This window comes from Podarcis pityusensis (assembly GCF_964106645.2).
Source record: "Podarcis pityusensis genome assembly, chromosome: 3".
Lineage (NCBI taxonomy): Eukaryota > Metazoa > Chordata > Lepidosauria > Squamata > Lacertidae > Podarcis > Podarcis pityusensis.
In genome coordinates this window covers 66,619,422-66,644,473 of record NC_138026.1, presented here as the reverse complement: position 1 = coordinate 66,644,473, position 25,052 = coordinate 66,619,422, and the positions used below count along the sequence as shown (strand labels likewise).

The following is a 25,052-nucleotide window of genomic DNA, read 5'->3' as shown; positions in this document are numbered from 1 at the left end:
GAATAGATGCGAAGGTGGGTGTCCTATCTGGGAACCCAATGAAATGTGGGCATATTTAAGGGGCTGCATTCAATGTAGGAGATGCTGAGCTAGACAGTCTTTTTGTACACTCTGATTTATTTATTTTTTTACGGGCAATTTACTGAGATTTTTGCAGGCACCATAGGAGCTACTAGCAAACACAGCTGCATGTTGGCGACCTCTGTTGCAAGTCTTCACAATTAAACTAGTACATTATTGAATTGGAAATGAGGAACTCTAGGCCATCTAGACAAGACACCAATTTTCTAGTCACAATTAGCATTTTTACAAGTCAAAATGATTCTTCAGTGATAACATCCCCAAGCTTTTCAATCAATTAATCAGGCTCCCTCACATATTGTGAGATTGTATCATGTAATCATTATTATTACTTGCTGCTGAGCAGAAATGTGCATGCTCTTGCACTCCTTTTTGCCACATCCTGTAATGTGTGGCTTGGCCATCAGATCATGTACCACCTGAATTTGGAGCAACCCTCTATCCGTAATATTTTTCATCTAATGCCATAATGATAGTACAAAAGACCTGTTGGAGGAGGGATGAATATTCTTCTCTTCCTTCAGCCAGAGACAATAAGGTTCCCTTTTATTTCGTATCATACACACCCTTTTACCTAGCCATGCCTCAAAATCAGACCATTATGTAAATATAGCTTGCTATAATCTTCCAGGGTTTTGAACAGTTTTGAAGTTATCTGTCAAGACCAGGTGTCTTATCTCTTTTCTGCTGATTTACAGCCTTGCCTATTTCAGTTCAAATAATTATTTCTCAAAGGTGAAGTTCCAAATCATCAATGCTGTCATAGATACTATATTCAATTCAGTTTCTGAGAATGCAGAAAAAGCCAGTGAAATCACTGCTATGCAGCACTCCTTTTCAAGATTCTATCCATCAATTAAGACTGTACTATCCTAAATATTAAACTACGTTTGCATGAGAGCTGAAGTAGAAACTGACACTTCTCAAATCAAACATCTGTGCTAATTGTGCTATCCTGCAATCTGTGCTATCCTGGCCTGGTAGTGCATAAGTACATAATAAGAGCTCTGCAGGATCAGTCCAAAGGCCAATCTAGTCCAGCATCCTGTTCTCACAGTGGCCATCCAGATCTCTATGGGAAGCCTATAAGGAAGGCATGGACACATTAGCACTCTCCCTATTTGTGATTCCCTGCAGCTTGCATTCAGAGGCATACAGTGGTACCTGGGGTTACATACGCTTCAGGTTACAGACTCCGCTAACCCAGAAATAGTACCTCAGGTTAAGAACTTTGCTTCAGGATGAGAACAGAAATCGTGCTGCAGTGGCACGGCGGCAGCGGAAGGCCTCATTAGCTAAAGTGGTGCTTCAGGTTAAGAACAGTTTCAGGTTAAGAACGGACCTTTGGAACGAATTAAGTACATAACCAGAGATACCACTGTACTGTCGTAATTCCTTCTATCCCCTGCCAGCATGGCATGTACTTCTCCAATTTCTGGGGGGCCACAGGCTCACTATCCCTGCCTCATCTGCCCTTCTGTTTTCCTTAGTTTCCACTGTGTCATGTGGCATATTCACGATAACAAATGCACTTCTTCATAATGATAATCATAGGGTTGCCACATGATTAGGGTGATGGAGTAGTAGAACACATGCTTGGTGAAATACAACAGTAATCTTTGGGGGCAAAGTAATAAAGATTGGAAGATTCCAATGGACTTGTCAGAGCCGCTAGGACAGCTGCAGAGCAGGGCTTTTGCACAGCCTGCGTACTGCATGGTCTCTAGCACTCAGGTATGTATGGGCTTTGCCAGAGCTCAGCAAGGCTGTCTTAGAGTGGCAGAGCACACTTGCAGTTCATGCCCGAAACTAGTCAAAGAACTGAAACTATAATGTTATTTGGTATGTGTAAGGGATGCATGATTCCTATTCTTGGTATAAACAAATATCCACCAGGAAAATAATGAAAATAGGAAATCCTAGGAGACATCCAGATGCTATAATTTTGTAAATAAGAGCCCATGGCTGGGGAAGCAATTCATGGTTATCAACATTACTACTTTGAAACAGCTGGATTTGGGAGGATATTCTAGAAACCACACTGATTTTGTAACAGTTCAGCTCCAAAAAAGGTTAATATGAGGTTAGCCATAATTGCAAATGTTGTGCTATAGATTATTTTAAAACCACTATATGTGTGCAAAAACTAAGAGGTTTAAATCCATTTAATTTATCCCAAACCAAAACCATTGAGTTTTTTTCCACCAAAGAGCCAAATTCTTCTATTCTGCATGCTTTTTTTTTTTTGCCAAACTTTCCCCTCCTTTTTAAGAAATGGAAAATACACTCAAAACTACTGCATAAATTACAAACTAGTTGTTTAGCTTTAATACTAATGTGAGACATAAATCTTTGTAAGCAAGTGGATTCTACATTAAGGATTTCTTCACGTAATTCAGTTGCATTTCAGAAAATTTTCATAAGAGACTTAATTTGCCACTGAAGTATGACCAATGCAGAGTTTGTTGAATCAGTATGCAACAGAATCATAATTAGCAGTAACACAGATATTCTAATACCCCCAGATTATCAAAATTCCTTGTGTGTTTTCTAGGCAGTTTCAGAACAAGATATGATTACCAATTATGATTTGTGCTTTATATTTCTTTAAAGAATTATTTGGTCTTCTATGTAAAAGACCACTAGTCTTCTAAAGGCTGAGAGTCAGTAACTCAAGGGCAAATGGCATGCCTGGGCTCCATCCCAAACTACTTATTACACACACCATGTCACAGTTGCCCAGTCAGGGTGAAAGGAAGTGGCAATGCAGTTGGGGTGGAGTTGCAAAACACTTTTCCTATCAAACCTTCCCTGCTCTAAAATCCCCTCCCCCAGAACAGTTTTCTCCAGTGGAGTTTGTAATGCATGTTGACTACATTCAGTGCTTTTTTAAAAGAGAAAAAGGAGCCAGCACTCACCATGTTGCTACAGTAAGTGTCACACTTTGAACCTTTGGGTGTCTGTACTGCGTACCCTTGAATACCCCCAGAAAAAAGCACTGACTATATTTAAAGTCATGAGAGTGCGGGGGGGGGGGGGAGCCACTGGAAGGCAGATATAGAGCGGATGGGAAGGAAAGCATCCAGACTGGAAAGTGCTGGATGTCCTACTTTAGCATAAGCTGTGTGCATAGAAATAAATGCATCAGCAAAATAGAAACGACTAACTTTGCTGATGTTTCCAGCTATGCAATGAATAAGGACAGTGTTTTCAGAGCACTGATTGAAAAGAAATTACTTTAACGGACATTGGTTTTTAGAAAATAGACTGATGGAATGGTTTCTCCAGAAGATAGCCAACAATGCCACACATAATTTATTTACACATCTGGTACAAAAGATATTTACATGTTATTTGCTATGGTACCTGCTATTAAGGGGCTATTCTGCCCAAACACAGTCAAGCATTAGTCACTAGTTTTTCCTTTGCAAGTCAGCTCATCATTCATGTTGGACTATCCTTTCTCACTAGGAATCCCACACTCTCCCTTCAAGCTCTATGAAATCTCCACCCAGTTTTCATTAAATAAGAAGTAATACCACTTTATACAACTACAGCACCTTTTGCCTCAAGGTAATTTCCAAAATAGTCTCAACTAGTCTAACAACTCTTTGACTTCAACATCTAGTCTAACGGCGCTGTGACATTACCATTTATTTAAATCTGTGAAATAGATTCAGGAAGACCCCAGTAGGCTATATTTGCAACCAAATCTAGAATAATGAGCCAATGCATGTCGTTGGGTTAACTAGGCCCAACCTTATTTATTTAACTGCACTACAACATTCCTAAGACTGTGCAAATACTAATGCAGGATTTTAACTGTGATACCTGGATTTGGCCAGAATGTAACTGAAAACCACCCTAAAACGGCAATAGTTTGGAAGTGACCTGAGTTATTTGAGAGATTAAGGGCATGGGTAACAGGTACATCCCTTAGGGGTTGGGGCTGTTTGACAGCTAAAATCAAGATGAAATGAGATTCTGGAAATGCTGGGGCCAATTTCCCATCCTTGAAAAATGCCACTTAGTTTCCCATATGAATAAGAAGTCCAGCAGCATCTTTAAGTGGCCAGCACCTTCTGTGTGAGCCACTTTCTTGCTCAAGCAGTGGAGCTACAATAGTTTCTCATAGACAACCTCTCTTTGAGATGCATGGGGAGGGATGGAGAGCAAAGGTAAAAGGTTGTGTGGGAACAATCCTCATTTCAGACAGGGATGTAAAAAAGTGGTGAGCACCTTGTAGATCACAATATACCGTATTTTTTGCTCTATAAGACTCACTTTTTCCCTCCTAAAAAGTAAGGGGGAGTGTGTGTGCGTCTTATGGAGCGAATGCAGGCTGCGCAGCTATCCCAGAAGCCAGAACAGCAAGAGGGATTGCTGCTTTCACTGCGTAGCGATCCCTCTTGCTGTTCTGGCTTCTGAGATTCAGAATATTTTTTTTCTTGTTTTCCTCCTCCAAAAACTAGGTGCGTCTTGTGGTCTGGTGCGTCTTATAGAGCGAAAAATACGGTATGCCTGGTAGACCGTGCTGAGCTTGCTTAGTCGCTGGATTTGCAGTCTTACAGACAGTGATGCTACCAAGGATAATAACCAGGAATGAAATTCTGACTTAGAGTAATCAATTTTTTAAAGCTATCAGAGTGCCCACCGTCCTTCTCTTGATAATATACATGTTCCTTTCTCAGGATGTCATTCAGTAAGAAATTGGATACCATTCTGAGGACAATGTATGTTCTGCAGCTCTGAAAAGAAAGATATTTCTGAATTTTAAAAGGCATGCATCTTCAATAAAACTTAAATATTTCTTGTTATCTCTCAATTTCTAAGATTCTAGAGAGTAATAAGATTTTGCTACCCAGCAACTCTCATGTCTGATGTTTGAAAAATGCTTATTCTTCCTTCTGCTAAATTTCATTTTTTCCAAGGGGAAAAAAGTGTGTGTGTGCACGCGCACATATACTACTTCTTATCTCAGGCCAGCAGCAAAAAACCAGCATTGATTGTTATGCATCCAGAAGCGTGCAATATATAGCTGGCATGCTGCATTCATACTGACAAGTCACAACTTGTAGAGACCTTTCACTTTGTATCACAGTGCAGTATAGTGGTTAAAGTGTTGGACTAGGGCCTGCAAGAACAACATTCAAATCCTCACTCTGCCATGAAGCTCACTAGATAATATTTGGTCTGTCATTGCTGCTCAGACTAGTCTACACATCACAGGGCTCTTGTGGAGATAAAATGGGGAGGGAGAGAACTATGTATGCTCTCTTGAGCTCCTTGGAGGAAAGGTGGGATAGAAATGTAAAATAAGTAAATTTGTGTGCCTGTGGCCAGAGAGGCTGGGGAAGCCCAGCTGGATGGGTGGGGTATAGATAAATTTATTATTATTATTATTATTATTATTATTATTATTACAAAGACCCACTATGCTGCATAGTCCCCCAAATGTGGAATGCAGCAATTTTGAAGCGGCCACTGAGGCACAGAAAAGGGTGTAAGAGGCAGTAGAAAACAAGATGGGGACCATGAAGAATCAAGAAGCACAGCTTCAGTAAATTTAGGTAAGAGGTATGAGGAAGAGCGGGGGAATCAGTGATGGGGATGCCACACATGACCCATGCCATTGGTTGCTCCATTGACTTGACTGCAAACAAAAACCCTCTTAAGTTTTTCCAGTCAGAAACTACTGGTGGAGGGGTGCTGCTGTGTAGTATGCAACAGGAAAAGATAGATTTGGCTCATAATTTTAACATTTTCTGAAATATCATCAAGCAATAAGTTAGCAGGAGTAACTGCTATAAAATCCATTTCCCACTTGAAGTGGAGAAAATACATCTGATGTACTTGGAAGGACTTTGCCCTTAAGTATGAAGAAGCTTAAATCATAAAGAAAGTGAATGCTGCTTCACTGTGCACAAGATGTCCTTTGCCCAACCTTGTCCCCTATGTGAAAGGAAACTTTAATGAAAACGAAAATTATGGCTTACCAATCCCCTTCATGGGGGCAAGCCAACGTACCAGAATACCTGCCAACAATTCCACCGGCTGAAAAGCAAACAAAATAAATGAGGGTAGAATTTGTGAAGATCATAAGCTGTTGAAAGAATCAGTGAAGCAAGAAAAGATTTATGATTCCTACTTGAGATGAATACTCCTGAATGCTTTCTTGTAGCTTTTTTCTTTTTCTTTTGGAGGGAGGGGGGTACATATTCCTGAACTGTGACAACAGCGGATTCATTACATCTTCAACCTAATCTGGAATGTTATATTTTCTGTAAACTCTGTTTTGAAGCATCTTCGCATGGAATACAGACAGTCCTATGACTAACATCCAGCCTCTTGCTGTAAAGGCTACAAAGCTGTTATTGGCAATGATGGCAAATTGACATAAATGAAGCATCTGAACAACTTGTGAAAAGAAAGCCACAAAGTCATTTGAAAATTCCAACTCCGAATGCCTTCAAAAAGGCAGTTTATTCAATCAGCAAAATCAAGTGGTAAAGCAGCTGGAAGAGGAGAGGTGTATAGGCCAGAGAAAGAAGAGTGAGTGGAAGGGTGTCCCATTTGTCATCCTTTTGATCCCTGAGAAACTCACCAAACTAAACCTACTGCAACCTTGACCTAGGTATGTGAAGTCCAACTGACTGAGTGCTTTTGGGTACAATGGTGTGAGAAGGCTGAGGAAGCTCCATAAAAGCATGCCTCAAGTGAGAGACTAGGGTGGTATCAGCAGGTTCTAGGGTCTCTATATTGTGAGGTTCCGAAGGTGTTACAGGAGACCAATTACTAGAAAACATTTGAACTGACTATTTAATAACATATAAAAATGTTTAACACATTATCTCATATAATTGTAAGGAAAGTTTCCACAAAATTCAGTTCAGATGGTAATTAACGCCAATAAATCTAGGGAGAATTTATAACTTTTTGAGGGACGGGTGCTGGCGGTGCCACACTTTTGGAGCAGGTATGTTAAATATATTTTGATCTTGCTGCCAAGTACAACTATTCTGATAAGAAATACTTGCTCAGACTAAAGCTATAACCAGCCACATACCCACCCTCAACACTCAAAAGTATCCTCCTTGGTTATTTTAAAGCAATTGTTCACAAAGGAAATCAGTAAGTTGCAACATCCTTGTTAAGAGCAGCAAATTGCAGTAAACACAGTATCTTCTAAAACTGTATTGAATTTACAATGGTATGGGCAATTTTGGGAGACCTTTTTTTTTATGAAGATCACTTATTAAGAAAAGAGTTAAAGATGCGCACCTACTAAATGTACTGAGGAGAAGTTTATTTATAAATCATCTTTTCATAATCTCCCCCCTCCTTTCTTTTTTTGTGTTCTGTTACTGTAATTTTGTTCTTCGTTGCTAAATTTGGTTTTGTCAGGACTAAAGTATTTGATATAAATATATGTGGCATGTTTTATGTTTTTAGGAGTAACTAGCTTCATCTTCCTGAACGCTGAAAAACAGTTTACTGAGTGCTAGATTGCAACTTTTACAGAAAAAGATACTACAATAGCACTCAGAATTAACCAAAAGAAAACAAAATAAAAACATCCTTTATAACACCTTTGCCATGGGAATGACAATGATATTGTAAAGAAGACTGGTTTGTCTAAGAAGAGTCTAAGGGACCAGCAGGTAGCCATGTTTAAGGGCTTATGAAGGCAGATGTGGTATAAAAGAAGTTCCTGTGGACCAGCACCGAGGGCCTTCTGGTGATTCCCTCACTGAGAGAAGTGAGGTTACAGGGAACCAGGCAGAGGGCCTTCTTGGTAGTGGCACCCGCCCTGTGGAACGCCCTCCCATCAGATGTCAAAGAGATAAACAACTATCTGACTTTTAGAAGACATCTGAAGGCAGCCCTGTTTAGGGAAGTTTTTAATGTTTTAATGTTCTCGTGTTTTTAATATTCTGTTGGGAGCCGCCCAGAGTGGCTGGGGAGGCCCGGCAAGGTGGGTGGGGTATAAGGAATAAATTGCTGCTGCTGTTGTTGTTTCTGTTGTTGTTGTTGCTTCTGTTGTTGTTGTTGTTAACAAGAGTTTGCTATTGCTCTCAAGTCCTCCTCGTGAGGCACTTCTCACTGTGGAACTAGATGGGTCTTTAGTCTGATCCAGTAGGCTCTTCCTATGTAAATAAATATGGCTGAGACTTTGTTTTAAAGAAATCAGAGGGGGTTTTTTCCTTATCATCCAAGTTCAAGACAGAGGAATAAATCAGTATTTCTTTGATTATGTAGTACCTTTTGCCTTTAAAAATAGGTGTTAATTTAAATTCAGGCTTTTAAGAATTTTTTTTCCATGGATGTGTCTAAGAATTCAGAATCATCTGGAGGCAACCATGGAGAGAAGCTGCACAAAATTAGCTCTTTTCCATTCCTTTTTTTTCTCACAGACCACAAATGACTAAAATACATATGAGCAGGCAGGCAGGCAGGGCTAGTAAAAACATAAAAAAGAAGTCTAGAAAAAGCTGTCTACAATGCTGTTTTATGATGCCTGACAGCTCTACTCCATTTGTCTTGGTAGCATTCTTCTTAGGTTTTAAAAGTTGTATGTGCACTGATGAATTATTATGGATGTTACTATTTATCTGCAGTTACACTCTTGCTCCTCCCAAAGGAGAGAGAGAGGAAATGGCTCTACTGCCAGTAGCCACAACTTGGATCAAAATGTGTAACAGAAAAGCTTGCTAATAATTACTTGTGCTTAACTTAAATGACTCCATGCTTTGTAATTCCCATAAAAAATGTTTATTCTTTTGGGATGCTCAACTGAGCACCTTTATGAAGGGGTACAAAAGTGCAAGGGTGCAAGTAAACAGGTAAAAAAGAAACGAATCTTAGGACGATAGCATGGGCAGAAAATGAAACCAGTAGCACAGCAAGTCAACATCAACCAGTTGCCTGAGACATAGGGACTCATTTCTTCTCTTTCTTTTCTCCCAATTCAAAGTCAATGGGAGAGTTAGTTTAGATTCAGTGACTTCGCTGGTTCCAGTCTGATTTGCTCAATAATGCCAAAACATTCTTATGAGCACTACATGGTAACTGACTGGTTGGGATCATGCCATGAAGAAGAAAGACGACCAAAAATGGCGCTGTAGTTACAATTACGTGATATCCCTTTTTAGGTAACAAATGCCTTAAAAGTTAATAAATAATTTTAATTTCAAATCAGGTATTTTTAAAATGACTTTTAAAATCAAATTATACAGAGAAGTAGGGAAGAAATATTCCTAAAATATAGAAAAACAGATTTCCCTCTCTGCTGGTGGAGAGGGAGGTCCACAAGTGAAGAGAGGGATTTGGCACACACCTCAGTACGGCAGAAAAAGGCTCTGCTATTGTAGCTGTGTTACCAGCAGTGGAGCTCTAAATGGGGAGTGTCAGGGGAGACCATGTATCTACAGGATGGTATGCCTCCTCATTCCCAGAACCCCCAACAAAGACCTAAATCTACACCTGTCTTGAAGATGGCATTGTTAATTCCTTCCCATTAACTGCAGTGGGGAGGGAGGGACACTAGCAACAACCCTAAAGTAGTATATCAAAGGGATATAGATAGTTAAAATACTAATAAATCTGTTCTCAACCCACAAATAGCAATGCTTTATCTCTGCTAATCTTAACATATTCTGATCTGAGTGGCATCCCTTAGCCATATTAGTTACCCAAATTTCCTCATGTGGACGGTTATTGGCTCCAAAAATGTATCAATGTTTTAAAATGCATATTTTGAGAGAGACAACATGGTAGAAATACAAATCTCAGCATGAATATTTGTGGAGATGTAATTTGCAAAAATTTTTTATTTGTAGAAGCAGAACAAAATGGTGATGAAAATTTGAAAGTGATGCAGACTAGAAATAGATCAATTTGTCTATCCTTACACACACAGACTATCCACAGAATGAATATCAGGTTGTTAATTGTTAATTGATCCATGCTGTTTTATCCATGAGGACATGTGGCGTGGACAATTTTACAGTACCTAAGCTGGAGCTAAAGCATCTTGCCACTGTGGGGATAAAACAAAGGCTTAGTATGGGGGGAAAGGTTTCCCACCTATCCTGTCCTTCCCACGCCCTGCCTGAGAGCGCTGTATAGAGGAGTTGCTCCTGCTACCTCTGACATTTGGGGGATGACTACCCTTGGTCTTTAGGTTTTTAGATTTTAAGGTGTTAGGATTTTGTTGCATTCATTTTTTGAAAGTTATGTTCAATTGTTTGAATTTTGTATTTGTATTAAATGTTTGTAAACTGTTTGGGGGGGGGGCTTTCTGGCTGAAAGGTGGTATAGAAATAAACTAACTAGTGAACTATTTGCAGAATAGCAACAATCTCACCATCACACTTGGTTTTGGATACATATTATAATTGCCATGTGCAGACTACTTGAAATAGACTCTACATGGAACCATTTTCATCCATAATGTGTTGGCTCTCATTTCTACACCACATCAGATGTCACTGGCAATATCTAGTGTAAACATGGCCTCCTTCAGTGTTGATGACAGTCATCATGACCAACTGCTCTGTACATTACATCTGCTGTGTAGAAGCTTTGCATGGCAACTGTACCACATCTGTAAAGGGCAAAAAGGATTCAGGCGAAAAGGATTCTTTTAGTTGATGTAACAGATGGTGCATGCCTTCATTACCAACCATGAAAGATCACAATTCCATGAATACTTATTTGAGAATAAATTCTATTAGGAGAAACCTCTGGAAGTTGACAATGAAACCAGTGGATGGGTGGTGTGCTCTCCAGCACTGGAGATCTTCAAGCAGAGGCTGGGCAGATGTGTGCTGGGATAACCCAACATTGAGAAGGAAATTGGACTAGATGGCCTACTGGACCCTCCCCCACCTCTGACAATTCTATTACTTTATTGCATCCAAGGGGATATTCTTGGTTCAAAGGACACAAAATAATGCAACTATACCATGCATTGTAGCCATACCAAACATGCATCCAACAAAGTCACCTGAATGACTTCTGCCTGTGCAATGGAATTTCTTCTCCCTCTCCCTGCATGTCCCTATGCTCCCCCCCAAAAAAATGTTCTAGGGGTTCCCCCAACCCCCTGGAGCAGATGGGGGTGCAGGGTGCATGCAGGAAAACTCATCCCATTGTGAAGTGGAAGTCCTGGCAATAACGAGAACTCTGGTGGATACAACCCTAATTAATTCCTGTAATGAATTTGCTACTGCATCCTTTAGCTAGCAGAAAGCATCACGCTCTAGTCCGAACCACACATTACATTAAACACACTTTTTTAAAAGTGTGATTAAAATAGCCACTTCTGTTGTGAAGAAAAAACCATCTGGATTGGGTGCTGCACTGTTTCCCTCACCTAAAATCTTCCTTCCCTAGTGCTATTTTTAATGTATTTATGTCAACAATTATTATATGTATTTATTTCAACAATTTATATACTGCTTAAAACCATGGTTTCTAAGTGGTATGCAATAAAGCTATTAAAAAGATGAAAAGATCATATGTGTTAAAATTAACCATAAAATCAGAACATTTGACCAGGAATACGTAGGCACAGCACAGCAGCTAGATTAATACAGGGATGGTGAACCCATAAACGCCCCAGTTAGCATGGCCTATGATCAGGGATGATGGGATTTGGAGTCCAACCATATCTGAAGGGCCACAAGTTCTGATTTTGATTTTACGTAACATGCTCATTGGCCTTGTGCCATCCCACTGAAACACTAAGTAGCATGGCTCTGTAGTTTTAAGAGACATGTTTTGATCGCGATACTTGAATTAGGGGGTGCTGGGCCCCGTTTTGTGAAAGCTTCCTTAGCTACTGTTTTTAAAAAGCCATAATGCCTTATTGGTCAGCTACTGCCCACCTTAAGCAGGGCAACCCGTGGTCAATAAAGTTCCTCTCTACAGCCACAGCAGATGCTGCAACCTTCCAACACTTTGACCTCACCCCAAGGTGCATGCCTCTATTGTCCCCCGAGATAAATGGATGCGTGATTTGACTGGATTGTGAAAAGCAGCAGAGTTTATGAATTTGATTAATAACCCCCCCAAAAAAACAATTCTACCCATAGTTTTGGGGGGGGGGGGATTAATGACATGCTGTATGCAGTTTTCCTTTAGTCACAGGGAACATCAGTTTGAGACCTGTAGTGATGTAGGCTGGTTCCCCATATTTTATACTACAACTCCCATTATTCCTGATCATTGGATGAGTTGCCTGAGGATGCCAACAACTACTTGGGAGCCAAGGTTGAAGAACACTTTCATTATAATTTCAGCCACTTTCACAAATCTATGGTGGCATATTTGCCTGCCAAAAAGGGAATTTTTCACAAAACAAGCAAATTAAACCGCTAAATCATTTAGGCACTAGAAGTGAGACAGGGACCAGTTTAAATTCAACAGATGGCCTGTGCAATTGCCTCCAATGAAAAAAACCCCAAATCATTTCTGTTGTTTGTTGATGCTCCTGTTTCTTCACTGTTTTACTATAACAAATATGCTTATGCTTAAGGGAAAATAAAATATTGTGAGGCATTGCAGAAGTTTTATTATTTTTCAGAATGAATGACACATTGATTTCCTTTCATATTGTTCAAAATGTTGTATTTCAGCCCAGATTATATGGAGTGCTGATCACAGCAGGAGACCAATATTTGTCATATCATAGTATGAATAGTTTTCTCCCGAAAATGTTTATTCTTTATTCTCAAATTAAAAAAGAATATCCTGGAAAGAAAAAATATTCAGAGGGAAATGCAGACTCAAGAGAATTAGAGCTTTGTACAATCACACCACGCCTGGTGAGTATTTTTTTTTTTACACACATACACAATCCTACTGTGGACTAATAGAAATTCTCAAATCAACAACCCCATAAATTGGCTGACAGTGGAATTTCATTTTTATCTATTGCCTCATAGACTAAATAAACAGCATTACAGAAGTCAGTAGAACATGTTCAGGTACAAACATGAATACCATTAAAGGCGGTTAAACTGTGAAACGTGGTGTGTGCTGGTTTAAGATTGAAGGATTTTAAACAGATACCTCCATTAAATATTAAGAAATGGAAATGCCTGCCAGAAATGACATCAAGGGTCAACCCGGCAGTGGTGATTCCTATGTCTTACATCAAATAGGGGGATCCCTACAGGGATCGCCACCTAGAGGAATGCTGAGGTCCAAGCCCCCATCTGGGCATATGGACAGAAGCAACTCCTTCCTGGATCCCTTTATCAGCATACCCTATTTATCGAGAGGAAGAAGAGGATACAACGCCCCCCCCATCCAAGACTAAGGTTACCCAGTGCCTAAACTGCCCAAGTTGTAATGATTGCTATGAGGTAGGTAAAAACTTCAGGCCATAACCAATTTGCCTGATAGGCAAATTCCTACCTGGCCCTGCTAATATGGTGACCACTGTTACCATAGCAAAGCCAAATCAGTATGTGAAATGCAATAATAATAGAGTGGGTGGGTGGATTGATCCAAGAAAGGAGAGCTGGGTGTCGGGGGTCAGCATGGATAGTTTTAAATCCCCTGGGAGCAGACCTGAGGGAAGCCTGATTGCTCCATCAAGCCCATCCCCAGAGTATGCCCTGGCCTCTGAGCCTGCCTGTCATTGGCCAATTCAGCAGGCTGATGTGGAGCTGGCTCTATGGGCCAATAAATCATGGCATATGCCCCCTACACTCAACAGACGGTACCAAACTTCTAAAAGACATAGAAGCTATTGCATTGCACTGGAAAGAACATTACCAGCATCTCCTTAACCACAACTCCGCTGTAGCTGCTGAGGTGCTCTCACAAATTCCACAAAAACAAATTAGAGATGAGCTTGCAGTATCTCCAAATCTGGGAGAGTTGTGTACAGCTATTAACCAAATGAAAAACAACAAAGCCAGCAGACCTGGTGGGATACCTGCCGAAGTCTTCAAAGTGGGAGGAATTGAACTTACACAACACAAGCTCATTGAAAAATTATGGGAAAGAGAGGAGATCCCAGCAGACTTTAGGAATGCGAACAGACTATCTTTATTTTCCCCTTGGCCTTCCCCCACTAACTATGAATGATGATTTTCAAACCACATAGAAAACGGCTGTGGCAACTAACATCTCTCCAGGTTTCTACTCAGAATGAGATACGAACAGGCCAAAGCTCTCATAAAGCTCTGTGGCAGACACAGAGCGCCAATTGGATCTAGCCAGGACCCCAACTTTTATTGCCAATGAATCCTTCAGGTACTTCGTAGGACTGGTCATGTTGTGCAGATGCCTGATGATTGCCTTCCAAAGCAACTACTCTACTCCAAACTTAAAAATGGAAAGTGCAATGCCGGTCAACAAAAGAGATTTAAAGACAAATCTAAAAAAAATGTAACATAAACACTAACAACTGGGAAACACTGGCCTGAGAATGCTCCAACTGGAGAACAGTCTTTACCAAAGGTGTCATCGACTTTTAAGATGCTAGAACTCAGGACAAAAGGGAGAAATGTGCTAAGAGGAAGGCACGTTTGGCAAACCCTCACTATGATCAACTCCCACCCAGAAATCTTTGTCCCCACTGTGGAAGGACGTGTGGATCCAGACCTGGCCTCCACAGTCATGTACGGATTCACTGTTAAGACCGTGTTCATGGAAGACAATCTTACTTGGCTACGAGTGACTGCCAAAGAGAAGAGAGCGGAGCCGGATCTCCGGCTCAGGATAGCCCCTTGCATCCCAACTCTCCAACATCGGGGGGGGGGAGGCAATGGCTCCTGCAACACTGCCACACCCCCAAAGGGGGTAAGCAGACCTGTCTCTTGCGCTTATTAGCTGTGTGATATCACAAAGCAACAGTCTTCCCCAAGTCTGCGACATATTGAGAGCCTAACAATCTGATCAAAGGCTAGGGTCATGTTTTGAACTAAAAATGGTTGAGAGGTAAGCAACGCTTGATCTATAATCCCTAACTTCTTACTGTGTCATGCGACTCTGCTTCAGTCCTTTACATACCTAGCAATGTCCCTGGTTGAAGTCTCTTTATCACATGTGCACAACACGTATCATTTCATTTATTTCACCTCTTAAAAACACCCACTTTTTACATACTGAATTGCCTCTATACAGAGACTTCCAGGACCACCCTGCAAAGCCTAAAATTCAGTAGAAATACGCATTTGTCAGCTTATGTTGCCTTTACCCAAGTAAGAGAACTATAAACTTTCTTTCTAAAGTAAGTTTGGGATTAGCAGGATTCAGGATGTACTGGATATCCCTGCTGGAGGCCAAATTCTGTAATTTTCCAGCTGATGTTTGCCACACAGTTAAACAGCATCTTTGGCCAGGGACTACTTTATGTTTTGCTTAAGAAGTAGCTGATGCCAGAATGCCACATGAAATATTGATTTAGCCTGTATATGTCCATTTCATTCTGTGAACCAAAAATCCACAGAGCTTCATGTAAATTAAACAAGTAATGGAAAAGGAGTAAGTAGTTTTATCACTGAGCCATTTGTTTAAAGCATTGGCAGTTTAATTAAAATTTTCTGTTGTAAAAAGAAAAGAAAGAAAACCCATTTTTCTTTTTCTAGCTGCTCAAACCAACAGTTGCACACACTTCTTTTCCTCTTGGATGTTTTTTTCCCCTAGAAGTAATACCCCATGAACTCAGCTGGCAATTTACAGGAGTGGGTTTTGTTTTGGAAGTGAAATATAACATCTTTTTCAGGAGGAAAGGAAGATTATTTCTTTTAGTCCCTCACAAAAAGCCTTGAACAGCATGTTGGAGCTAGCTGGGCTTTTTAGATAGGTTCTCTACTTTTTATATTAAAAAAGCAGGCACAGAATGCTTGCAGCTGTTATAAAGTAGGAGTTAGCATCAATGATCTGGTGAAGAAAGAAAGGAGAACTGTTCATTACTTCAAGTATATGAGACAGTGACTGAGCAAGAGGCAATGGAAATCCTGACAACGCAGAACAGCATTTTCCTACTTTTCTTACATTCGGTCTGTACTTTTCATTTCCTAGTTGCCCAAAATCTGCTAAAGAAGAGGAGTTGATATTAATCATTTTCCTAACATTTTCCTCATGTGCAAAATGATTTGCAATGCTTATCATTCTCTGCCACATCTCTTGAGAGCGAGGCCAATTATGTCATTTTAGAAATGAAGAAATGAAGCTGTGGTGAAGCATTGAGGAGGTCATCTGAATTTGACTACTCGACGCCTAAATTCTAAACACTACCCAATGGAGCACACTTGATCTCATCCATTACCAAAGGTCTTACTAACTCATACATACCACCACGCAGTATGTATGGGAGACGGGATGGCGCTGTGGTCTAAACCACTGAGACTCTTGGGCTTGCTGATCAGAAGGTTGGCAGTTCAAATCCCTGTGACAGAGTGATCTCCAATTGCTCTGTCCCAGCTCCTGCCAACCTAGCAGTTCGAAAGCATGCCTGTGTAAGTAGATAAATAGGTACCGCCGCGGCAGGAAGGTAAATGGCGTTTCTGTGTGCTCTAGTTTCTGTCACGGTATTCTGCTGTGCCAGAAGCAGTTTAGTCATGCTGGCCACATGATCCGGCCACATGATCCGGAAAGTTGTCTGTGGACAAACACAGCCTGAAAGTGAGGGCAAGCCCTTGGCCTGAAAGCGAGATGAGTACCACAACCCCACAGTCACCTTTGACTGGACTTAACCGTCCAGGGGTCCTTTACCTTTACCTTACATACCACCACACAGCCTGCGGCTGCAGATCACACTCTGTAGCAATCCACAGAGGGATATTAGATAGGTACTAATCTAATTCTTTGCTAACTCTGGAGCCCAAAAGGTCACCTCTCCTGGCTCAATTTTCTGGTGAGTTAACCCAAATATATTTTGTGGGACTCAGAAACTAGCAAAGTGGGAAAAGCACGTATTTGATGGGCACAAAAGAACATTGATATTCAATCTATTTAAATAACTTTAAAAAAGATTTGTAATTGTAAACAAAACCTCCTTGCCCTAAAGACACAGGCACAGGAAATCAACCTTGCAGAATCATCACTGCTCAAGGTCCGTTTCCAGGAGTATTTATAGCAATGGAAAGCAATTTTCAGTGTTACCTTTTCTTTCTGACGTTATCAAGGCTACAGTCTCATAGTAACACATACACCAGTTGCTTAACTTTATGAGTGTTCAGTCTTCTAAATTTAGCTAATGGAAAATTACTCTTATTGCCATCCAGTCAGCTTAGGTGTAATCAAATGTATAACACATACATATGGCAGTAATAATTGCCTTGTGGTTGAATGTCTCCAACATTAAACACATCAAGGTTGCGATCCTATGCATACTTTCCTGAAATCAATAGGGCTCTCTTAGAAGATCAATATAGGATGACAAGTGCACAAGTTTTACCTGGGAATTTCCCTGGGGATGTAAGGCTGGCATCTCAAGCGTATTGAGAAACTTTACTGTAAGGTTAATCTCCGGGAAAAATTCTGGCAAGGTCGGACAATTTAGAAGAAACTTCTAATACTATACAGTGGTACCTCTACTTATGGACGCGATCCGTTCCAGAGTGCCGTTTGCACCCCGAAAAGTCCGTAGGTAGAGCAACGCTTCTGCGCATGATGCAATAGAGCACTCCTGTGCATGCACGAAGCATGCAGAATGCTTCTGCGCGTGCGGTTTGCCGCATTCACAACCCGAAAATCCACAACCTGAACGCAACTAGAGGTATGACTGTAGTTTGTAAAGGGTACTTACGTCAAAAAAAAAACACATTTGGTTATTGCAGGAGATTTAGATTACCAAGCAAGAAAAAAACTAATTGGTTGGCTATTTGAAATTCCCATTTTCCCTTCAAGGGCTATTTGGATGCTTGGATACACAGCAGCCTCTTTGTTGCCTGTGGCACTGTTTTTGCATCAGGTTTTCCTTCTATTCAGTTTACTTAGTAATATTGCCCAAAGCAAGAATCCCTTTATTTGTGCACTAATTCTAAATCAGTATTATAGTCCCTGTCAACTGCCATTATCCTTGGAGTGGCACTGTTGATCTACCACATAAGAGGTGCGATCCACTCAATCGGTAAGAAATAACATGTCATTTTGCAGTACTGCTTCTGAAGAAAATATCTAGTCTGGAAAATTCTTCTCATGGTGACAAACCACGTGATCAAATTAAAGGCTAGAATGCAGATGAGATAACATACTGTAAATTGCCAAACTTCTCTTGGCTCAGAAGGACAAACACTCTTTTGTCATTATCGCAACCATTTGGAGACAAAATTCACTGTTGTTTCAGTTCAGTTATTTAAAACTGCTTCGTTACTTAATTTTTAAAGTGTCCTAGCAGTGTTTGTGTGAAAGGCAATGCCAACCACTTTACTAAGGCATGGAGATAGAAAGGTGTTGGAGTGAGATGTGAGACCAAATTAAACCCTGCTGGTTGGCTCAGGAAGGGATTGCGCTGTCTGCCTGTTTTATGGTTTGTTCCATGGTTCATGTCATAGTGGAAAGTCAGGAAACTAGTCAAAGATCTAGTGCTGCGTCTCAAGACTATTTATGTTATAATTTTTAACATTTCAACTTTAATGTACTGCCCTCATATATAATTGATATTCATTATACCCTAGAAGAGGGGTAGTGAACCTTTTTCAGTCTGACAGCCTCACTCCTTTCTGCACAACCTTCTGAGGGCCACATACCAGCGGTGGACAGAGCAGTGAATGTAAAATTTACCTTTGTACAGTTCACTAGTTTCCACCTCTGTCTATCTTCCATCCAGATAAACAAGAGGCATGATCAGAGTTAAAGGAGACATTCCAGATGGGCAAAAACACTCCAAGTATAATGCAGGACCAAGAAGGGGTGTGGCCTGAGGAGATGATATATGGATTGGGAAGACTTCTGAGGGCCACAAAGACGACGGGAAGGCCACATTTGGTCCCTGAGTCCCCACCTCTGCCCTAGATTAACAGATTTACAGGTAAAATTATAAAGATAATATCAAATCAGCATATGTTATGCTTCCTAATGCCATTTCAGCTTCACATTCTCACTTCTTTTTATATAGCAGATGTGAGGCAAAAACAGGGTTGCTGGGTCACAATTCTGAATGGCACATTTCCCTTTTCGACCCGTATCTTCTTGGCTTGTATTTGACATTTCTGTGGCACACAAAGCACAGACAGGATGGTTTCTAATTTATATCTGGTTCTTAGAATTTGAAATGTTAAAACATTCACATTTCTAATATGGCCATGGATCTCCAGTCATAGACAAAGGCTATGTACATTGCTGCTTATTCTGGCTCCAGCTCAGACCCTTTGAAAGTGTTTGAAGCCAAGTACCCAATCCATAAGTATCCTATAGCTTCTTGAAAAATACTTCTGTTTGCTTCACTTTTCCTCAACCCAGCTTTCAGCTGATTAAAAATAAGAATAAGAATAATACAATGTGTATGGGGACGCAGGTGGCGCTGTGGGTAAAACCTCAGCGCCTAGGACTTGCCGATCGTCAGGTCGGCGGTTTGAATCCCCGCGGTGGGGTGCGCTCCCGTTGCTCGGTCCCAGCGCCTGCCAACCTAGCAGTTCGAAAGCACCCCTGGGTGCAAGTAGATAAATAGGGACCGCTTACTAGCGGGAAGGTAAAAGGCGTTTCCATGTGCTGCACTGGCTCGCCAGATGCAGCTTGTCACGCTGGCCACGTGACCTGGAAGTGTCTCCGGACAGCGCTGGCCCCCGGCCTCTTAAGCGAGATGGGCGCTCAACCCCAGAGTCGGACACGACTGGCCCATACGGGCAGGGATACCTTTACCTTTTTTAATACAATGTGCATACTGCCCTTCATCCAAAGATCACAGGATAGTTCACAATATGAAAATACAAAATAAGAACACAAAATGCAAAATAAAACAAAAGCAAACCAATAACCTTCCTCCAACCAACACATTTAAAAGGACATAGAACATTCAATCATCCAAAGGCCTGGTTATAAACACTTTTGCCTGGTGCCTAAACGGGGGCATAGCGAGGGGGTGCTGGGGATGGGGCTGCAGCCCTGGGCACACAATCTTTTGTGGAGGCATGAACCAGTCACCCCCAGCATGGCTCAGTGCTCCTCTGTGCCCGCCCAAACGCCGAATCAGCTGGCTGGGCTCCCCCCTGCATGGGTCAGCAGGCAGCCCCACTTTGCTCCATCAGCAAGGGTTGGGTTGGTTCTGTGCACCAGTAACTGAGGCTACGCCACTGTGCCTAAATATATGTAATGAAGGTGGCAGGCAAGCCTCCCTGGGAAGAGCATTCCACAAATGGGGGGGGGGTCACTACAGAAAAGGCCTTTTCTCATGTTGTTGCCCTCCAGGCTACTTGTAGAAGTGCATGCACACACAAGAGCGTCAGTGAATTGGAGTTCAGTATGGGAAAACAAATTAAGTAATGGTAAAGGATCAAAACATTCCTTCCAACTGCTCTCTGGTATGAACAGCAACATGAAAAGGTGACTTAAAATGCAGCGGGAGAACACAACGCCACTAGGTTTAAAGCCACTAATGTGACATAGCCTCAATCATTAAAATGGGCTGGAATAGAAACATATACAGAACACCATTAAAGTATTAGGCACAATTCAAACTGATGGTAATTATCTTTAAAGTTTTGAATGGCTTGGGCCCTTGTTACCTAAGGAACACTTCTGGGGGCTGGCTCTATCATTATTGGGCAGAGTGAAGCAGCTGCCTCAAGCAGATGTTGAAGAGCTCCCCAGCTGTCTGTGGTGAATGAGAGAGGTGTTATGTCACATGGCCCATCATGTGACCCCCTAAACTAACCTACAGACTTTGGGGGGGGGGTGTCATTAGTGCTGAGATAAGATTCAGCTGCCAGTCCACCAGCAGAATGGGCACTGACATCGTATTTGTCTCAGGCAACAAAATATTTTGGGCCAGCCCTAATCACTGGGCCAGCCCTAATCACTGAATCTCATACCAACTTGCTCAGTTGGTTGTTTCAATATTCTCTTTATTATGACTGAAGCAAGGATGGCTGTTGAAAGAGATAAGGAGTTCACTGTGGCTGCACCAAAATTGTAGACCATCTTATCCCATTAAGCCTAGGTGCTTTTGAAAAATCTGTTACATCTGCTTCCATTGTATTATATTTTGCTGCATTTTATTTCAATATTATTTCACTGTGTTCTTTATTTGCTGTAAATTATGCTCATGAGAAGGGCAAGGTAAAAAAATACATAAATTGTAACAAGGTGGCTATTTCCTCACCCCATTTTTATGTTGTTTCACAAAACTGCTTGAAATTTTATAAACTATATGTTACTGAATGTTCCCTCGAATAATAAATGAAAGTACCCAAATATGCTTAATTTTATCACAGTGCATGTAAGAGTTTGTGTGAAAATCTTGTATTTTGAGAGGCAGAATCAAGCTAATAATCTCCTTAACAATAACTGAAGGAAGAAGGCAGAAATCACTGAAGCCACTGGTATTTCTGATGATCTTTTTAAAAAATAATGGATAAATCATGGTGAAATTTCTCATAGGACTTAGGTTCACATGTCTCTAGCTTTTACACTATTAAAATATTTTACTAGGGAAAATACAATGGTTGTATTTAAAAATATTTAAAAGCATGTCATACAGAAAGCAGTGGTTACATTTACTTAACAATGTCCCTCATTCACAGCTCTCAAGTACAATTTTAAATGGGTGCAGTCATCAGGCCCTTGAGATTTTTGTGTTTCCTGAAGGATAAAACCTGATTTGCCTCGTCTATTTGAAATGGATGATGACCCCATTTTAAAAACAGTAAGAGTGATCTTGTGTTATCTACTGTATTCATTTCAACTCGCATTAAAAACAAATGCTCCAAACTTGTAGTCATAGGGGAAACATTTAAAAATGTAACTGCACTGTTCCATAAGAGCCAGCAGATCATCGTAAGAACTCTTGCTATTGAGGGAGGAAACCTTCATACTATTATGGCTATTTTTACAATAATGGGACATTTGGCAAGATTTCATCCTCTGAACTTCAAAATGGACTGATTCCACAACATATTTCATACGGGTCATTAGAGGTTCCTTATATCATCATCATTTCAGCTTGTCCAATATCCAACATATTTTTTTTTTTACTCAAGATGCCTAGAATTTGCCCACTGTCTTGTTGGAATGCTTGAACCCTTGATTACTTTGCAAAAACTATCACTTAAGGCGCACAGTCAACTGTGAACTGACCAATGGCATGCTGTAATTTGTATTCCAAGACAAAAAGCACTGCCTTGGCCATTTGCTTTGTCTAGTTTTTGTTATTTTGGTTATTGGATGTGTCCAGGCCAACACTGAGTCCTGCCACATTTCATTTCATTTCATTTCACTTTTGGCCCAAATTCTCTCTCTACAAATATTCACATGTTTCCCACATTACGGAAGAGAATAACTTGGCACAAGCTCATCATTTTTGTCTGCAGCTTTGTGTCTCCCATAATATGTAGTTCCACTTTTAAAAATGATAGCTAGAATCTTCTTTAATATTCCCTGGTTTTATAACTCTTAGTTGAAGAAAAGGAAGCCCATTATAGCTAGAATAATCGTTTATATGCTATTTTTAACAAAACCTTACACATTTTGTCATTTCATAAAACTGGTAAAAGCCACTTTTTTTAAAGGCATCATACATAAGTATGTCCTTCATGTTATAAAGAAAAAAAGCTCAAAAAATTATTATATCTAGAAGTATTATTTTTAATTGTACCTAGCATCATTGCAAAAAGAATTGAAAATGAACAGATCCATCTCCAGTCTGTGTAAATTTTTCACGTGATCACTCCTAAGTTTGTTCTGGATTCTTTAAAAACATCTACATATAAATCCAACTTTATCACAAAATAGTATTTGAATATGTATTTTTATCTCAACGTATGCATTTCTGAACAATTTCCTAAACTACTCAATTTAACACATTTTTGTATGTTTTCTGAGCCAAGAACCATATCACAATATCTGGAGAAGAGTGAAATCATAAAGATAATTATGTTCTAATCCACACCTTAGTTAAGGAGCTGCAAATCAGGATAGCTTACACAGGAATTTGCAGAAATCAAACCCTTCAAGCGTTGTTAATTAGAAGTAGAGCTTTCCCTTTAGAAGTGTCTACCCTGCTGCTGTGAGAATGACCATGAACAGTTCCACAAGGAATTCATTGTTGACAGGAAGGCTGCTTAAGAAAATGAGGTGTTAACAAAATAATAAAAATGGATTGTAGTGTTGCTAATTTCCTGATGTTTTAAAATCTATATATAGGTGTATTACTGTATGCACAGACACCTCCTTGAAATTCAGTATGACTGGCATAGAACATAGCAACATGGCGCAGCAGTTCTGAACGAAAAATAATCCAGTTTGGTGAATTAGGAAAAGAGCAATATACTGAGTAAGCAAACTGTTGGCCAGGATATTGCTTTTAATGTTCTTGCCCAGGCCATGAAACTGTATTTTACTTCTCATCCTGAAGTAGAGGGAGCATGTCTTCATTTCCTATTGAAAAGGGTAATTTTGCTTCAGGTCAGAATTTGCAAACTCAAACACAAATAGAATGGTTTCTTATGAGGATAAGAACATGGCTTGGCACTGCGTAAAGATAAACATACTGCAAAGTACTTTCTGGGATTTATTATACTTTTGGGAAAGCCAAATTAATATAATAAATAATTACTTCAGAAACACTGCCCTAAGCCTCAAGATGAGCCCCAAGTCATTTATCTCAACCACTCCCAACCACAAGCATTCAGATTAAAATAAAAAGAGACTTGCATCGAAGCCTTTCTGAGCTTTGCAGCAATAACATCACAGCTGCCTACTTCGTTTCCATTCCCAGTTTTTAACGTTTCATACGTTTGTACCTCGGATTACGAACTTAATCCATTCCGGAAGTGCGTTCTTAAACCGAAACTGTTCTTAAACTGAGGCGCACTTTCCCTAATGAGACCTCCCACCACCAGTGCCATTCCACTGTTCAGATTCCATTCATAGACTGAGGTAAAGTTCACAAATCGGGACACTACTTCTGGTTTTGCAGAGTTCGTAAACCAAATTGTAAACAGGGCTGTTCTTAAACCAAGGTACCACTATATTTGAAAGCGCAACAGGACAAAGTGTGAACTATTCTGCCCAAACCCCTAGAAAACGTTGAGTTCAGACAACAGTCTGAAAGTCATTTCTGGCTCACATTGACAAAACTATTGCCAATTTACAAGGATTAATTACATACAGTATGACTATTCAGACATACAGTTATTAGAAAGCACATACAATGACCTGACAACCTCCGATAGGAAATGGAATTGATTGATTAAAACAGCAAAACTGGCAGGAGGGGGGGTATTTTGTGCAAATCCTTTCAATGTGAATGTGCCCAAGAACATTGCTTTCCCTTTGAGAGCATTCTCTCTCTCTCTCAGGCCACAGACTTGGGGATTGGGGGGTGGGTATGAGAAATAAGGCCTTGTGAGCTGGGACACCCAAATTGTGGAAAGGCCTTGCTTTTTCATTTGTGGGGAAATGCTGAGAACAGCTCCATTAGCTATTGCTTTAAAACTGTCATTTTGATGCTTTTCTTTTAGTGTGTTTTATTAGTTGCTGTTTCTTAAGCAATACTTGTGAGCCGCATGGCAGTGCAGAAAAATAGTTATCAATTATATGGGGTAGATCCAGACTTATCCTTCCATGAAGGAGAGCAACAGATCCACTGGAGACTGTTCCACTGGAGGAGAGAAAGAGAAAGAGAAAGAGAAAGAGAAAGAGAAAGAGAAAGAGAAAGAGAAAGAGAAAGAGAAAGAGAAAGAAACCTCAGCAGCACATTATTGCTGCACCAATGGGTCCCTTGATCATCCACAACAGCTGGAGGACGGAGGCAAAGGAGGAATGGGAGAAAAACCCATTCTTAATTA

At 40.4% G+C, this 25,052-nt stretch overlaps 1 protein-coding gene across 4 annotated transcripts in view; it reads right to left on the bottom strand.

The window, feature by feature from the left end:
- The window catches only part of ESR1 (estrogen receptor 1), a 204,434-nt gene that overhangs the window by 126,803 nt on the left and 52,579 nt on the right, over window positions 1-25,052 (bottom strand). The window contains exon 1 of one of the 4 annotated variants that reach the window (XM_080998371.1): window positions 6,230-6,332. The exons of the other annotated variants lie outside the window; for them this stretch is intronic. Coding sequence (XP_080854497.1) covers window positions 6,230-6,328 — 99 coding nt within the window. The 5' untranslated portion in view covers window positions 6,329-6,332. Of the gene's footprint in view, window positions 1-6,229; window positions 6,333-25,052 lie in introns of those variants that run through there. 4 annotated transcript variants of the gene reach the window in all.